At 37.9% G+C, this 18982-nt stretch overlaps 1 protein-coding gene across 1 annotated transcript; it reads left to right on the top strand.

Annotated features, from left to right (window-relative positions):
• Positions 1 to 1921: 1921 nt before the first annotated feature.
• On the top strand, positions 1922 to 17102 carry LOC110985910 (uncharacterized). Its single transcript, XM_087133841.1, has 18 exons — positions 1922 to 2013; positions 4586 to 4753; positions 6388 to 6686; positions 7040 to 7129; positions 7536 to 7809; positions 8228 to 8501; positions 9278 to 9475; positions 9898 to 10198; positions 11207 to 11275; positions 12127 to 12165; positions 12643 to 12720; positions 13329 to 13418; positions 14104 to 14193; positions 14895 to 14981; positions 15233 to 15314; positions 15475 to 15511; positions 15893 to 15955; positions 16065 to 17102. Exons 1-18 carry the CDS (start codon positions 1922 to 1924, stop codon positions 16188 to 16190), a joined length of 2457 nt encoding a protein of 818 aa, XP_086989967.1. The 3' UTR covers positions 16191 to 17102.
• The last annotated feature ends 1880 nt before the right edge of the window (positions 17103 to 18982 follow it).

The following is an 18982-nucleotide window of genomic DNA, read 5'->3' as shown; positions in this document are numbered from 1 at the left end:
ATGATTGTGTTTGCCCATATTACTTACTACTTTGTACCCATGTACAGAATTTCGGCAGTCCAACAGACTGTATCGCATCCCGTTTTCAGGAGAACAAACAAGCCAGAAATATGTCGTGTACATTTCAGGTTGACCTCTCTGATTTCTTTTATGTAGGCCTGTTGTTTCTTTCTGTTTTCCTAATAACAGATGCTATAAATCCACGAAGTGCAGGAGAAGAATTGTTGCATCACACTTCACCGCAAACCATAAGGCATTAGCCTCGAGCCTGCCTAAATGTAAAATGAGAGAAATCACTGAAAGTTAATTGGTTGTACATTGTTAAGTCCCACGCGTCTCTGTTTCGACCAAAAGAAGTTCCATTTTCAGCTACACGTTATAAGACATCGAAAGATACCCGCTTTAGCAAATGCAATTCCCGACGGAGCACATTTCTAGGTGGGCCCAGATTTCTTAACGACCTTTCGAAACAATGATTTCACCCACACGATGACCCGTCTTAGCTGTATTAATATGTTTTCCTGGGTGTTCTTAAAGAATAAGTTGATCCAGACAGAGTACGGGTTGACCATCAGCATTGTTTATCACATCGTCCACGTAATGAATATGTACCGTACAGCACCTGATAACATTAATTAAGTGATCGTTTATTCGTACAGTCGCCTTGAAGTTGCTTTTGGTCTAGGAAGCATTCTGCCTTGACTCTAAATCCTTATGATCGTACCCCCTTGAAGCTTTACATATTGCCGAAAGATACAGGTATTCGACAGAGATTGACGGTACCAGAAGCAAAATGTCACGCAACGGTAAGTACATAGAAGTTTGACCATGAAAATGCACTTAACAATTTAGATGAAACATCTACATTTCGGTCACAGAGAAAGGAAAATTTCATTTCTCCATGTTTCAACTGACACGATTTGTGGGGAAATATTTACAAGCTGCTTTACCAACTCAGGTACAATTCAATTTTGAAACGAGGCTGTGTATATTTCGCACGTGTTTATGAAGTCTTTATGCTTCATCACCATTCCAAGAAGTCGTTGGTAAGAAGACCAATAATTCAAACTACAAGTGGCTGTCAATACCATTGAAACCGTGCTATCTATCCGACGTCCGCCCGCTCTCACGTGTGAAAGGAGCGGACATCGGACCACACTCGTGACGTACCTGTTGCCAAAAAATGCAGTCACACTGGTGCATCATACAAGGAAACTATTAATTTGAGTGTAACAGAATGGTGTATATTTATTAGGGGGCTGAAAATCGTTGTAGTGTTCATCGCATGGACGGTTACGGAAATGAAACCGGTAGATGCTGGAATTTGATCAGTTAAATCAAACTTTTACAAAATTTTCAAACTAAACTTGGAATTTCAATTTGGCTTACAACATCCATTATCAATCTCAAATCACATTTTAATGAATAGTGATTTGTGCGATTTGTGCGTGATTTGATATCCAAAAACACTTGTGATAGTCTGTACATGGATGTAGCTGTTGTATGTTTTGTTCATTACCGACGTCTAACGTTTTTAGCAGTTGTGGCGCAGGAACGTACAGTAGACGGATCCCATCAGTTGTTGTTCCCATTTTGTTTTCCTTGCACTTGTAAGCAAAGTAATACAAAAACTATACCCGTCATCTTTGTACATTAAAAGAGCCGAACGAAATGAATTAGACCTATACGGAAACAGTTTCTTGTGACAGACCATGCTTTAAGGCCAAGCATCACCGATCTTAAATTATTTGCCTTTCTTCCTCTTACGGGCATTGTAATCTTGCTTTTACAAGTTTTTGAAATTGATGAAAGTTTTCTTTTCAAAACAGAACTATTTCAGATGGCGGACAATAGAACTTGGAAAATCCGGAGAAATGAACAAAATAAAATAATAAGCAGAAAGGAGGTCGCATCATTCACCATGACGGTACGAAAAATCATAAATGCCGGACACAAGTCGCAGAGTGCTGGGTTGCTAATTGATGTTAGTAGTGCCTTGATGAATACCACCAGGTAAGCAAACAAACCGTTTTTTAACATTATTTACATACCAGTACTTTATACGTAAATGTAAAATGGCATAAACTGAATTAACGGGAGGAATTGTTTCAAAACATATACTTTTCATTAAGAGTTTAATACGCACTTTTTGAAAACGATTGATTGAGAATCTTCTTTACATAAGCTGGTGTTATTTGTATGGAGAAGAAGCGAACAGCAGTACATGTATGTGAACGATTCCTCTATCATAATATAAGAAAATGAAAACATCACTTCAACTAGCACATCCCAAGGAACGTTTTCATTGTCCATGTCCATTATCAAGTAATGTTTTGAGCCCCACTGACAACTCCGAATTCGTCTGTCATGGATTTTTAGCGAGGTCAAAATACTACTGGCTGAAATGGACAGTGGACGTTTCGTAATAGGGTTACGATTTGAGATTGTGCATTGAACTTTGCATGTAAGGTATGGTGCTAATGCTATGGTTTTTATATTACATTTTGGTGGAAAAGAAACTGGTGCCCTGTAACATGAGAATGCCTCCAGTTCTAACGTGTGGGTGGATTAAACCAAAGACCAAGCTTCCAGTTTATTCTTTCAATTAATAATTAGAGTTATCACAGGGTTCAGCCAAGTCGGCTGGGCCTGGGTAATTACGTTCTTGTTTATTGAGGGTTGGAGATTACATTTGTCCATACCACACCATCGCACCAAGGCCTAAACCTTTGGATGATGCATTACAGAAACGTGTTTTTCTCGTGAGGCCAAAGAGCGGATATTGTAGTTTGTCTGTTAGCTGTTTAACCTGAACGGTTGTGCTTTGTCAATTCATTGTAATAACTGTTTTGAATAACATTTGCGGTAATATGTCCGTGTATTACAATTCTTACTTTGGGGATTTATGCACTGTCTATTCAATTTCATACCATGTTGAAGCTGCCTCTGATACCTGCACGTTCAACAATTTATAAATGCACTCCACTCGACAAAAATCCCGGGGTCAAATTTACTTCTGCGTCAATCTGACTTGGGAGTTTGACAGACCCATTGAAAAAGGTTTGCAACTTGCCTTGTGCTAGACATTGTATCTGGTAGAGTATTGGTTCTGCGTCGATTGTTATCTGTTTAATGTATACCCTAATTTTTATTATTTGGTTTTAGATTATCATTGACATTGTTGTAAACGTTCTGATTTTTTTGGCGGTGGTCATGTTAATTTTTATTCAGACCTTGAATGAAATCTGATGTGTGTATGTAGCATATGATATTAATCATTTCCGGGATGAGATTCCCTCGCAGTTCCCCCAACTTATTAATTTTTTTCCTTGTCCCAGCTGCTGATATCAATTTTGACATTCAGTGTCATTTGATACTAAATTCGGTTTTGAAACCTGCACCAAACCCTTTTCCTCGGTTACAAACATTCATTGCTAGAAAAACGTACATTCTCCAGTACAGAGGTACTCGTGTGAGGTGGGTGGTCAGCCAACTTCACGTTGCACAATACACGTTTGCCGTGTTTTTGAATAATAAATGCGGGTAATTGCTCATTTTGTTGATTAAGTTTGAATTGGAGATAATTTCAAAAGTGGTATGGTTTTTAGGATTAAGACCTCGGTTTTTTTATTGTCGTTTATCACATATTTGGAAAGAGAACTTTTTGCGCGATATCGTCCCTCGGTGTTAAAGTAACATGGCTCGTTGGGTTGGCAAACATCATATTGATTGTATTGATGGATGCGGCGGCGGCGGCAGAAGTATTTGATAATAAACTAGAATTAAGTCCCAGATTATCCTTATACCTTGACCATCGATAGTCTTTTTAAAACCCGCTGTAAAAAGAAGAAGAGGCTTTAATCATGGAGCAAGGACAAAGATAACTTGTTTACGAATACTGTCGGCTAGCAATATCACAGTCAACGGCGCCCATGAGAGGGCAGCCGCGGGCCGGGGTAGCCTCATTTGTGTCGTAAATCTCAAAAAAGGATTATCGGTCAGGCTTTGCATAGTGATGTGGCGGAGATTCTTATAAACTTGATGGCATCACCTGAGTTGAAATTGTCGTTTCCCCGGCTTCTGGAATTGTAATTGATCTGTGCCATCCAAGACCAATCCTGGCTGTTGTACTAGTTCTATACTAATGATTTAGTAATTATGCACCCATTTGAACTTGAAGCAATGGCTTTGGTAGCACGGGCCTATTGAAACTAGTTCTTGGTTTTGCTATAAATTCCTTATCCAAGCTGGATTTGTGACGTGTAATCACGTGCGCACAGGAATTGTAAAGTCTTTCTGAATGTCAATTTAAAAACTCTTAGCGGTAACGTTTGAAATTAAATTGATTTGTGAAAATGTGTAATCTACGAATAAGAATCAATGGTGGGTTTGTAACCTCTGAAACTTGTTTTTGCATAGCCAAAAACATTTCGGTGTTTGGAATAAGTAATTTTTTATTTTCTCATGAATGGTCGATGAATCGTATCGACCAACGTAAATGCATTTGTGCTGACATACAACGCCTCTGATTACTTTTGTGTTCATATAACCTGAATTCTGATAAGCTACCGAACATTTTTACCAGATTGTGCTTCATCACGCACTCCTGCATTCAAGCTGGCTTGGATAAGTTCACGACGGAACTTTCACAGTCTTTTGGCATCGAAGGAGCTGGCTGTGGCGGACTCCTTCACACATTCAGCAAGAGTGAATTAAAGGAATTCTTTTTGTGTGAGGTAGAGAAGTTCTACAGGTGAGTTATGCCCGCTTCAAATCTTAAATTCCTGCCGTGATAAATCAAATACTCGCGCAGCATTTGCGTTAGAGACGTCACAATTTCAAATTTGAAACGAAGAACTTTTGTCTTCTCGTCATGAGGGCCGAGTCGTGCAAAGGCGCGTTATACGTGGGTACTAGTGCCTATGGTCTGCTGATATGCTTCTCACATCCTGGTAGTACCAAAACGATATGTAAACAACCAAATAACAAAAATCTTATGACGCCTCCGTTGCATAATCGAGTTGACAAAATGAAGCTGTACTCATGAATGTGCATCGATTTGCGTCACTTGGTTACGAGGGACACTTGAGATGAATAATCATTAAACTGAAATAAGAGGCAAATATTAACACATAGGCCCTGTCATTTCATGGTTGGTTTGTCTAAATGAGGCGACCAAGAAGCACTAAGTCCGACCTAACCACTAGTATCAGACTAGGCCTATTACGACAAAATAGTTCATGACCAACGACACACAGTGTTTTTAATTCGAGATTAAGATTTAATAGTTGTAAATATTACCATATCCTAACACAAATATGCATGCAAAATTGCTGCAGAAGTATTTCATCCTATCATGGAGGAAGGAAAACAGATACTATGTAATTTTCATAACTTGTTTTGCCCTTACCCAACGTATACATGTATATTGATAAACACTGTATGCTCAGTCCCTGTCCGATAGCTTGTGAAAAACACACGGGCTTTAAGACTCGAGTGGGACTCCAAACCCACGCGACCTCCTGCTTGCAGGTGTTGACATCTTAACCACTCGACCGCTGAGCTTGCCGGGGTCGGCTGGCCGGTCCGATTCATGATAAGCAGCGGGTAGGCCTACCGCAAACTTTTTCAACATTAATTTAAAAAAAATGCAAATGCCCGGTAGGTTTTACCGCAGTGGCCTTATTTAAGTCCGAGATGTGGACGTCGTTGGCCACTTTGACTGAATTTTTTGAAATAAGCCTAAGAAGAAATGTGGACATAGACTTCAGTATTCGGAACCTGAGCAATTACTCCCCTCAATTCATCAGACCTAGGAAATTCGCTCGCTGGCATAAAGCGCATAAATAACAGAAAAATGAATTTGAACCTCATCCTAATGGTGTATGATTTTGACGAACCTGCCACGCAGGCCATAGGCATGTCACATTTAGAACATGTCTTCTAGGTTCAAACACTCCTACCCCCATCCTCACAGAAAGAGATATAATTATGTTTTTACTTGAAAACCTTCTTTAAGATGAGAGAAATGAAACTTGTTATGACTTAAATCGAATGACTTGGATCACTTTATTTAAATACAATAACATTGCGTATCAGCTGGTTTGTACGGTACGAAGTGGCATTTACATTGATGATACATCAAAATCGAATGAGCTAACTACTTGGGTCATTCCATGAGGTTGGGGGCACAATGTGTAACGATGCCACTGTTACACGGGTTTGTAAAAACGAAATGCTACTTCCCTGCATTTGGTTCTCAATTGACATTGGTATATATCAAGACTAAACACAGAAGTGAGTTTTTTTAGACTGACCCATCCAACCAAGACACTGTTACAAATTGTGACCCTACCTCATAGAATGACCCTATGGTCCTATTTCCAGGCGGTGTACAGAGGAAGGAATACCAACAACGCAGCCGGCGGCTGTTTGCGTTGGCAAACAGCCAAAGGAAGACATCTGGGTTCTGTCACCTACTCTCCAGCTAGATGCGCATGGAGAGGAGATACCACCAGAAAGACAGATGTACTACTGGGTAGACAAACTCCTTCCAATGTCAGGAAGCAACCTAGAAGTGCCAGAACATTTCAACAATGCCAATTCAGAGCAAGTTCTGAGAGATGTGTTTCTATCGTTGGCAGAAACGTTGCACGAAAATGCGATGGCCGCATTTTTCACTGTAGGTAAGGAAATTGTTTGGTTGCTTTGAACAACTGTAAGTGTAAGACCTGAGGCACAATTTATTTTGTTAGCCCGGTCCCGATGACTCCAGTCTGTTGCACTTTGTCAGTTGGAATTGTGGAGGTTATAATAACATTAAGGGGTGAAATTTCTTTTATTTCTTGTTGGATTTGGCTACTATTCTGATTTATTGCTAGCTCATTTGTATTTTTAGTCTAAATTCTTTCAAGAGATTATGAAGTTATATTATAATGTTGAATAACCATGATTACAGAGAAGGTATGCTTACAAGCTGACGTTCCTGATTTATGTTTGTGAGGAACTCTAACGATGAACCATTATATTGGTTTTTCAGCATGTGTCTGCATGTCCTTGCACTATGAGACAGTAATAGATTTGTATAAGTGCTGCCCGGTGCCAATTATTATCGGGGATATAAATACAGGTTAGTGCCAATCATTTTGCACACTGTCGTTTAGAAATTTGTAGAACATTTTTCTGTCACGTTACCAATTGAAGAAGGGTTTAACAATATTCATAGATTTTTTACATGAAAAGGCATCCTTGGTGCCCACCAAAAGTCATCAAGCTGCCATCATGCTTTTTGTTGTATTCAAAACGAAATATTGCAATTCGTGTATAAAAATAAGTACAGTTTCATTAAGTTGAGAACTTTGACAACACTAGTGTTGTCAAAGTCTGGAATACATCTGGGGACCTTTTCCATATCACAAAACCAGTATAGTGCAAAAATACGAGCTACATGTCAACTGCTGAAATTGTTATTGTTACGTTGGATTATTTCACTGGTTTTCATATGAGCTAACAGACAGTGAAATGTACATTTCCAGGCAAAACTACCTCTTGCCGGATGGCATCTAAAATGACAGGGGCGAAGAATGCTTTACTTGGGTATGCACGTGAGAGATACTTGCCAAAGGCAACTGCTTCTTCCTCTATCCCAGTCATCATAGACGATGCTGAGCCTGCAAGTATTAAGGGCTTGATGACTAAGTACTTTAATGCTGGGGTTGATGCGACATGCTCAGTGGAAGCAACTCCAAAGTGTTGTCCTGTTGTGAGTGCAAACTGGTTTGCTCTCTCTAAATTGGCTGGATGTGAGCGGTAGGTAAAATGATCAACAAAATCAATAAATCTTTCCAGACGGGGGTCTCTATGCAAGTGTCATCCAGTTTTGAAAAAAGTTTTGTCAGTTATTGTTGAAATAATAGAAATCATGGTTTTAAAATCCAGAATGATTTTAAAAGCCCACATACATTGATATAACCGGATAAATTGGATAATCCTTTAAATGGACAACACTGTTCTATTCAGGTTGAAATTGGACTAGAAGGAAACAAACTCACACCAAGAAATCATTGTAGTTTTTAAAAATGTGGTTTGGATCTCTTGAAATGTTAATGTCATATTTTATGTCATATTATAAAATCCATTTTTTAAATTGTTTTTAGCAAGATGGACAGTACAAAAAAAATACTTCAATTACACTGAAGGTACCTGAGCAATTCTTTTTAATTTACAGTGAGATGACAAGGGCGGTGATCGTACCATTTCTCAGTACACAAAGAAGATGTGACGAGCGTCAATTTCAGGCAGAAAGCAACAGACACGAACTCGAAAACTCTGCTGTGCAGTGTATGCCTGTGCTTATTGCAGCTGGTGTGGAAATGAGAGAAAACAGAAGAAAAATCTCCCAGACAAGTAGAGTTGCTGTAGCAAGAGCATTATCCCATCTCACAGATGCAGATGACCGCTTACATCTGACCTATGGGATACTTCTGTTTCTAACTGAATACGTACGTATGCACATAACTTGTGAATCTTATCTACTTTAGACTGATGATATTTTCCTATGTACTTGGTCTGTCACAACATGACCCTTTTAGATTCACAGGTTTGGGATAAATTTTAGGGAATGGAGCAGGTACTGTCCCTGTTGTTAGAAATTCAATCACTTCTCGCCTTTATCTACAAATAAGCATGGATTTTTAAAATTAAGGAGACTAGTGGGGTTTATCAAATTTTCATTTCCAGATATTATTATGGTCTGTTTTATATATAATGCATGTCCCTACACCCTTTCTCAATCATGCGGCTCCAAAAGGATCTTTGAATCAGACTGAATTATGTAGTTGACATGAGTTGTTAAGAATTTAGGTAGTAGCAGAGATTTTATGGTTGCCTTTTGTATAAAAATGCAGTGGTTTGTGCACCACTTGAATTTTCGTTATGCTTTTACACATCATGTTCATTCCACTAAAAACACTTCTAGGTCATGAATGCCTTCAAAGTTTTCATGTGTAACTGATTGAATTGTTGAATCTAGCTGTTTCTGGGTGACATCTTCTGGATTTGAGCCTCCTGTTTCTGTGGTTTACAGTTATTGGGGGACAAATTATTGTCTTCTATTTAAAGACAACTATTTTTCCCCTTAAGTTAGTAAAATTTCAGTTGAAGTAGGCCCATTACTTGGCGAGAGTCTTTTTACGGCACAAAAATATTTTGCACGCAACTTCTGTCGTGTGATTACTAACATTGTCAGTAATCTTCACATCCATTTCATACATGATAGCTCCTACGGAAGGCTAATCTTCAAAGCTACCCACCTGACCTTGCTACGGAATTCTTCAACAGTACAATTGTTACCCATGGCATTGAACAGTTCCAGGTTGGGAGTGCAAAAATGAGAGGGTTCCCATCACCCAGCAAAGACATTGCGGACATTGCCGGTTTGATCATCGATGCAACAAGAGTGTTGGGCCTCGGAGAGGTAATACCCAAACAAGGATTCTCGCTGTCACTGCATATTTTAATCAATGACGCTCATACATGAAAATAACACTTTCAATCAACATGAGGATTCTACTGCCTGAGCTTCAACCTTTGACGGTTTCGTGTTGGCCAAAGAAACAAAAAACATATAAACGCGCGCGCAACTCACAACATGCAGTATTGTTTCATTCACAAAAAATTCACAAAGTGTGAATGATTTTTCTAATTCAAAATCATTACAAACCCCCAAATGTTGTATTTGTATAAATACAATGAAAATACAACTGAAATGCATACATGGCTTATTTTAACTTCCAAATTATGTTCTGACCACAAACACTACATTTGGCAATTAATTTACGTGTTTTTCTTTAATGTATGAACTTTAAGTAAACTAAGTTTAGAACTATGTTCTTTCAGCTTTTGACTGCCATAAATCCGAAGGTTGAGTATCAACTCAGCAAAGGCTTGGCATTTAACCTTGCCCGACTAATGGATATGCTAGATGCCAAAGAGATCCCTCACCCACCAAAGGAGGCTTGTAAAAAGGCGATTGCTTCAGATCCCATGATGACAACTATTCAGGTTTTCCTAAACATAGAGTCAACTCATCAAAGGATTTGCAGAAGAGGAGGGAACTCAACGGGACCCAGGAACAGAAGATGTGTATGGATACCCTTTGCCAGGTTTTCCCGCATACAGCTATCAGAAATTGAAGACGGTAAGTGAACCTTTCCTGAAATTTTTCAGTTTCTGCAGTAAAGTTTCTGCAACTACTGTATACACTTGTAATTTGTCCCAGTGTGGGATTTCTCCACACACCTCCGCTTACTTCATTCATGCTTTTGACATGCAAAGTGGTGCAAATTTGTTTACCCTGCCTGGCGATTCGACCGCAGTTTTGCTTTTCATGCATTTGCACTGTGCTATGCTAAATGATATTAGTCAATTGTTCAGCCAAATCGAGATACCATACTAATGATTCACGCCAAAGTGCACCATATACAGGATGCTGCAATTGAGCGTACTCTTTAAGACATTTTGTAATATTTCATTAGTTGAACTGTTCCATGCAACATAAAAAAACAGCACTTTCATTGCCCAACATCCCTGTGAATTTTACATTTTCAACCGAGATAAGTATCCATTTAAAAAGTTTATATTTTCTGTGCTCAATCCACTGACTTTGTTGATTACTCTACTGTACTGTAAAAATGCCTGTCCTTTACAGTTTGCCAATAGCGAAAGGAATTGAAAATTTTGTTACTGCTCCAATGCCCTTCAAAAAATCTGTTCATATCAGATTACCAATGTTTTACAAGTATACTTGTTATCATCAATTGCATCTTCAGTTGTAATTTAAGCCAACACTTTCCATCGAAGTAAAGAATTCAAACTAATAGTACAAATCATGTGACCAAAAAGGTGTGGTTGCCACATTTGTATGTGCATAGACCACTCCTCTTGATTTTCCTTTTACTTCTCCGTTGTACAGTGTTAAGTGGAGCTTACACAAATCAACATGCACGCTATGTGTTTTGTAAAAGAACCCATTCTTAGAACGCATTAAAAAGCCATAGAAAGTTATAGTAATGTGCATGACAGTTACTAGATGCATATTACATATATAAACAAATAAACAATTTAGGCGAATTATCTCGCAGTGATTATAACGTAAAGTTAGTTGTTAGTAATGTTTCATTTCGTTTTTCTTAAACACTACGCCAAGCACCCTCTTGTTCTGGTGGGGCTTATTCTAACCGCCTGTTCAAGCGGTGGAAAAAACGGCGTGCCTTATGTAAGTTTTCTTAAGTTGTAAAGGATAAATAGAATCACATGACTATTCATTATAGGACAAGCACCTACTTGTTCCGGTGGGGTTTGTCTGCATGGCAAGTGTGCCAAGGAATTCCAACCTGTTATGCCAAGTGTGGCAAGTCTTTCTGCTAACAACCTTGCCTTTTTCTGCCAAGTGTGGCAAGCCTTTGGCGAGTTTGTTCCTGTTTTTCTGCCAAGTGTGGCAAGTATCTCTTTGGCAAGTGTGCCTGAGTTTCTGCCAAGTGTGGCAAGTATGGCAAGTGTGCCAAGAAATCTTACAGAATTTCTGCCAAGTGTGGCAATAGAAAGTGGCGTTGAAATCAGCAAAAACAAATAAACTTGCCGCTCGAAATCTTTGCCAAAAACCAAAACGTGGTGTCAATGTGTGGTTTGTGCACATAGAGTTGGAGAATAAATGGTTGTATAATAAGTTTCTGGGTCCACAAACTAATTCTTATTCAGTTGTGTTAATTTGTGTTATGCTCTCTTCGATATTTGCCACACTTGGAAGACTCCCCATGTTGAAGCAATCTCAAGAAGTATATTGTATCCTCATTTACAGTGAGTAAGACAATTACATGGCACCTGACTCAGTAGTTAACAATATTAACTGCCAATAATTTAAACCAATTGAAAAAATTCACCAAAAATAACATTAAAAAAAATTTGAAGGAAAAAAGGATTCACCACTGCACAATAATACATGTATCAGTTCTATGGATTCTCCAGTGCAGGCATAAAAACTCATACATCATAATTTCAAAAAGCAATGAAAGGAAGATGATATGAAACTTGAAATTGATATGATATGACAATTTTTTTTCTCTTCAGCCTTCCAGATAAAGACTCAAGAAGGGATCACAGAGGAGGGTAATGACTTTTTTGGAGTAGATTTTTGCTTTAAAAGTTTATATACAATATCATATTTGAATTTATACATTGAGGGCACATTATCTAGAAGGTGTCTGCACACATACATGTATAACCTATGGCTGTGGAAAACAGCATTCGACCATTTCTGTAAAATTTATATATCAGAAACTATTTTCTTAAGTGTATGGGGATCAAATTTGGTCATCAAATTTGGAAACTATTATAGAAAATGAGAAATAAATTCAGTAAAAAAATCTGTACTTGTTGGATTTCCGTATATGTCCATTTAAGAATTGATAATAAAGCTTTTTTAAAAAAAATGAACAATTTAAAGTGAAAGACAAAATAGTATGTGCACATTAACCGATTGTAACATGTGCATTGTTGTTGTCACAACAACCATTCGCGTGTTTATTTATTTGTGCTAGGAACACATCTGCGAGTATTAGTTTTGTGTTTTTAAAAAACATGCAGGCAGCACGATGGAACCAGAGGAGAATATAGAGGCGGAGCGCATTGAAGAAGCGGATGTGCTGGAGCGTGAGACGGGTGGTAAGCCATTAATATGTGTATATCCCAAGACTGGATTAGGTGCAATAGTCTTAGTGTACATTATGATAAAGTATGTCCACAAACTTGGAAAAGGACTGGTTTTTCTGCTGCCACATTTTGTCTCAAAAGGTTCCATTGCCCTTGTTAATATTGCTTTCATTGTCAGACCATTTCAAAGCATCAACAGGAAAGATTGTCAGAAGAATGGATTTTGTCAAAGTGTTTAAACTAAATGCAAAAGGATTTTTTATTCTAATCATTTTAATATAGGTTCAGTTGAAACATTGAATCTGTAATTAAGTAATAAGTAGAGACTAAGTTCAAGCTACAAATTGAAATTCCTGTGAGTGCCCGTTTTGGCAATGGTTTTTTTCACGTACTCTTTACATTATACGGATGTGTACTTAGAGGTGTAAGTGAAACAATTAGCATAGATCACTTGGAATTAATCAGTACAGGAAAACAAATATCATGCATGTTTCAACTTTTTTTCAGTTTAATGTCCAACAAATGAAAATCAAATTGTACAATGAAATGAACCAGATTGGTAACTAAAAGATACGTATCACAGTGGCAAAATATGAATTATACATTGAAAAAATATGCAGATGGCAAAATGGAAGCACAAGCAGAAAGAGGGACTGATCAAATTGAGGAAGGGGACATGCAGGAGGAAGCACTTAGACAGGAAACAGATGGTAAGTAAACCACTGATATATTACAACACTGGATTTGAGTAATGGTTTTCATTGTAACATCTGACTGTAATGGAATAGGAGAGTTTGGGACACTTGGTGCCAGCAGACACAGTGGCCCTACTGGATGATTTGCCATGTGCAATGAATTCCGGGCATATGTATTCGTTCACTAAGGTGGAAAAGAAGCAATTTGTCTGCCCCCCGGCCCTCTCCAAGTTCCCCATTGTCTTTTCCAACACAGCTTTCAGTTAAAGAACAAGGTGGAGTTGAGATTGAAAAATAACCATAATACATTTTTTCACCCTGGAAATTGTTAGGTTTAGGAGTTGAGTTATTCTGTTATAAATTCTGTAGAAACATATTGAAGCTGCAAATAAGGAAAATGGGCAGACAAATTTCCAAGTCCAAAGGACATTTCCTTTGTGAAAATCTTTTCGCAATGAATCATCTTCCCATTATTCTTTAAAATAGGGTTTCACATGCTTTTTTAGGGAATTATATGCTGAGTCTAAATCACAGGGAATCAATTGGTAAACAAAGGAAAGCTAATGTTCATTTCTATTTTAGTTTGTTGCCTCACAAGTCAAAACATAATGACATGATAAAAAGAACCAGAATGGAACTGAAATATATGTACACTGATCCCATTGCCAAATACAATCTCAATATTTTACAAAATATGCAGGTGGCACGATGGAACCAGAGGAGGGTAGAGAGGTAGAGCCTATTGTAGAGGGGGACATGCAGGAGGAAAAAACTGGACAAGAGACTGGTGGTAAGTAAACCATTAATGTTACGCAAAAAAATAATAGTTGCACTTCTTTTTACCAGCCGCGACATAGCAAATTGTGCCAACCCTAAATCTTCTCAGTTACTTGGACAAATTCTTTTACCAGACCGTTCCTCAAGTTAAATCCACCGAGAAAAAACAGCAGCAGGAGTACACAGTAGACAATCAAACCCAACATAAACATTTGTAACTTTCAATTTAAAGGGAAAAAAACTACAACCTACCTGCCAACCATTTTGTTTTCAATGTAATAGGAAGCAAAACTATTATTTTGTTTGGCCTTATGTGCAATGGTATTCATTGTACATTGTGATAAAGTGAACATCTAACTTTGGATTGATTGGGAGAGTTTAGGAAACTTGGTGGGGGCAGACACGGTGGTCCTTTTGGATAATGTGGACATGCAATTGTAACCACATGCACAAAAATAGAAAAGGACCAGTTTGTTTGCCACCAACATGCAACTGAAAAACTCCAATTGTCTTTAACAACACACCTTTAACTGCAAGAGCATGTTGGAGAACGGTTTAAAAAGAAGACCAAACAAATCATTCTGGTCACATTGGGTACTGTCTAGTTTAATGGTTTCTGAAGTTTTATTATTTTTTGATTCATTTGAAATCTATTAAATCTGTGCATGCTTAACAATGAAAAACTAAGATTTATACATTCAACCAAAAATGCAGGTGATAAATTGAAAGCAGGAGAAGACAGAGAGGATGAGCCAATAGAAGGGGATGTGCAGGAGGAAGCACATGAACATGAGACAGACGGTAAGTAAACCATCAGTATGTTAAAATAATGGATTTTTGTAATGGTTTTTAGCGCAGCATCTGACTGTAAATTGAACAGTCGTTTGTGACAGTGCTTTCATTGTTATTGAAAAGAATGCCAATGAAAACTTTACCACCTTAAATGTATTAAAAAAATGTACAGTTTCATTTCACCATTTACATGAAGCAAATAGTTTTGGACATTCATACTGACAGTCATTTCGCTTTACACTTTAAAAATCATGACACAGTATCAAAGGAAGACACTTCAGTCTCTCTCCAGCAAGCTACTCGACGTCTGTTTTCAAAGAGTCTTCACCATAATGAACTCAGGTAACACAATTTCAGGCTTCAGTATTCAAGTGAAAGCTTCAAATTATATACATTTACTTGTACTATCATGTTCAACAATCAACACATCCTTCCCTATTAGATTGTTGTGTCAGACGCATCTTAAAGTACTTCCTTCTGGTGTACCAATATTATTTTTCAGTGAACGTTGTAAAGTTCAACCAGTGGACACCGAGCTGGTAAGTTCATTGTCGATACAAAAGTAGTAATTGATTGTAAAACATGTAAGTAAACATTGATTTTGTTTTCTTTCATTTTGAGTAATTTTCTTAGCAGAGTCCATGAGAGATAATGATTAAACTGGCATTGTTTCACGGGTTGAATTGCTAATTATGTGTCACCACTGACAGTGCAAATAAACTGGCCAAAGTATTTTTTCATAACGTACCAAATGCTACGCCTAAATGACTTTATCCGATGAGAAATGTAATCATGAGGAGGGTTTGATCAGGTCAAGGCATTATTAAAACATAAACATATATGTGATAAATTGGTCAGGGCATACAATTACTCAAGTATGTATTTTGAATGTGACCCTACTTCTCTGTTCTCTCTTTCAGCAGAATATGTGTGGAAAATGCAAGAAGCTGAACCCCACAAAAAGAACACGGAAACAACACAAGGTGCGCCCGATTTTAGAAATGCAATCCTTTGTATTGAAAAAATGTAAACAAAGATAAACAGAGTGAATGGAGTGTTTGACGTTATGATCATCATCCATTTACTTTTCAGAAAATCAAGTGGATCTGCTGTTGCACATGCTGCCAGTGGTTTCATCAGGAATGCATAAATTTAAAGGTATCAGCAAGAGAGGCAGCACAGATGCATTTCCAGTGTGAACACTGTAAAACCATCTAAGCTTTTTTCAGTATAGCATGGAAAAGGTGGCCGAGTTGGACAATATAACTAGGTTGGGGAATGTTCGTTTATCACAGTGATGCGAGCCTGCACAAAGAAATGCAGGCAACTAAGTCAATTTAAATACATTTGATTTGTGTAAACAGGTTAGAAATTTATTAAATCGTTCCATGTATCATCATAATACAAAAATAGTTAGTTTGGTATATTTAGTGTACCTTCTTAACATTGCTTGAAACCAATGTTTGTACTGAGTGTGTTTAAATGAGAGACGGTACACCAAGATTTATATGAGATTAATGCAGTTTAATCTGATAGTCATTAATCAACCTGGTCACAATTCTTTAATCTCATTGTTACTCAGAAATCAACTTGGTAAAGAACCAGTATTCGCTTACATATTCCCTTCTCGGTAAAAATTGTAAGGCATCCCAACAATGTTAAAGTTTCCTTGATTAACACCAAAGGTAATCCAAAAACAAATTAAGCTGTTTAGCTGATTTAAACTTTTGGGGTTTAAGATGTTGGCCCAGATTTGACGCTTTTTTGTACTCCTGTTCTGTACTGAGTATGGGAACGTTTTACATTAATTCCAGCTTTTGGGTGATTCTTGTTAGCTTTAATTTGAAGTGGCCAATCCCATCCCTGCAAACTATGTTGCCCAACCAAAAATGAAAAATGAATTATCTGTGTTTCACATTCTCCAACAAATTCAGTCTTAACTCTTTGTGCTCTTCGGGACTCTATTTGGTAAGGATTATTCAAGGTAAATGTAACTTTTGACAAGATTGAATAAAAAAAAAGCAATATTCTTTTTCTTTGGTGGTGTCCATCAATTGTGATTAAATGTATCCTGGTGAGAAACATTATGTTTGATAAACATTTTAGTGATCTTGATGGAAATAAAATACTAAGTGCATTATTCAGTAACTATTCAATCTTTATATTACTCTGTGAGCTGCAATTTTCCATTAGCCATCAGGATTTTAAAATAGGAATCGGCGCAGTAACGACTCAGTTCTTGAGCATTGCATGTCTTCGGGTAATGAAATAAGTTCCATTTGTTTTCTTGGTCAATTTTTCTCATACACATTTCCATTCAAAATACCAATTTTCAATATCTTGGTCTAACATGAGATTTTATAAATTAAATTTCAATGGCATTTAGTACATTCATAAACAACAATGTTAAACATATATTACACAATCTGCTACTCAGGTAAATTGCCATTCTCTAAAAGCCCTTTAGGCCATTCATATCTGGGCATGGTACACAGTGTACAAATTCTGAATGCTGTTAAGTATTTTCACCAAATTGACTCCAGAAAATGCACCTGTTATTGTTACTAAAGAGGATGGAGTCAACAATACAGTACTCTAAGCATAAAAACTCCAATAATTCACCTGGGTTGCAGAATTGCTCCTGGTGACATGGCGTAAAAACATATCAATGACATTTACAATCGCGAAGATTAAAGTCAGAAGTTAAATTTGTACTTCAATACTGGTACTAACAATGTCAGCCCTGACATGCTGAAATTTTTAACTCAAATACTCAATTGAGAAGGAAACAATACACAAAAATAAATGTGGACACCATCAATAAAAAAAGAATCATCAGTGAGAGATAAATAGTGACAACAAAACTGATTTTTCCAACACAACTACACACTCGAAAACATCTTGTGGTACATATATTTCTCTTTTGTCACTGCTGATTGCCTCTACTGTTAGGGACATAAATGGGAAAAATCAAACTGCATTCGAACAATAATAATTATACAGATGAACAAAGAAATTGACTGGAAGAGGACTCGAACCTGCAACCTCATTAATACTGTACCAGTGCTCAACCAAATGAGCTATCCAGCCCTATGTCGGTAGCTCTTCCCATTTGTCAATATTTCTGTGGGGGGGGCAGCCAAAAGCCATTGAACCTGAATCACCATACAGCCAAGGATCACACCCCAATTTGACACGATACAACTTAGAAAGTGGTGAACAGGGATTACTCAAAGATTTTGCGGCTTTTTGAACATGGATCAGGAAACAAATAATGCATTCTAACCAATCATTTTGGAGGTGTGAAGACATTGCTCTGGCTAAAAGAAAAACTGCAACTGTTACTGATATTGTGATGACATGGGACAATCGTCATTAAACAAAAAAGAGTAAAAAATTCTGATGCTTGATAACAGGATATGAGCATTTGTAACAAAATATTGTGAAATGCAAAAGTCAATGGTGTAGCACGTTTTTGTTAGAAATTTCCACCCTTGACTTTTCCCTTCCCAGCCTGCAGCACAGTGTAGCAGTGGGTTTGTGCACGAGTCAATGGTGTAGCACTTTTTTGCTACAGATTTCCACCCCGGACTTTTCCCTTCCCAGCCTGCAGCACAGTGTAGCAGTGAGTTTGTGCGCGAGTCAATGGTGTAGCACTTTTTTGCTACAGATTTCCACCCCGGACTTTTCCCTTCCCAGCCTCGCAGCACAGTGTAGCAGTGAGTTTGTGCGCAAGTCAATGGTGTAGCACTTTTTTGCTACAGATTTCCACCCCGGACTTTTCCCTTCCCAGCCTGCAGCACAGTGTAGCAGTGAGTTTGTACGCAAGTCAATGGTGTAGCACTTTTTTGCTACAGATTTCCACCCCGGACTTTTCCCTTCCCAGCCTGCAGCACAGTGTAGCAGTGAGTTTGTGCGCGAGTCAATGGTGTAGCACTTTTTTGCTACAGATTTCCACCCCGGACTTTTCCCTTCCCAGCCTCGCAGCACAGTGTAGCAGTGAGTTTGTG

This window comes from Acanthaster planci, linkage group LG02 (genome assembly GCF_054643075.1).
Source record: "Acanthaster planci isolate LZ-2023a linkage group LG02, COTS_SCS, whole genome shotgun sequence".
NCBI lineage: Eukaryota > Metazoa > Echinodermata > Asteroidea > Valvatida > Acanthasteridae > Acanthaster > Acanthaster planci.
Note: the sequence above shows the minus strand (reverse complement) of the source record. Positions and strands in the feature narration are given on the sequence as shown.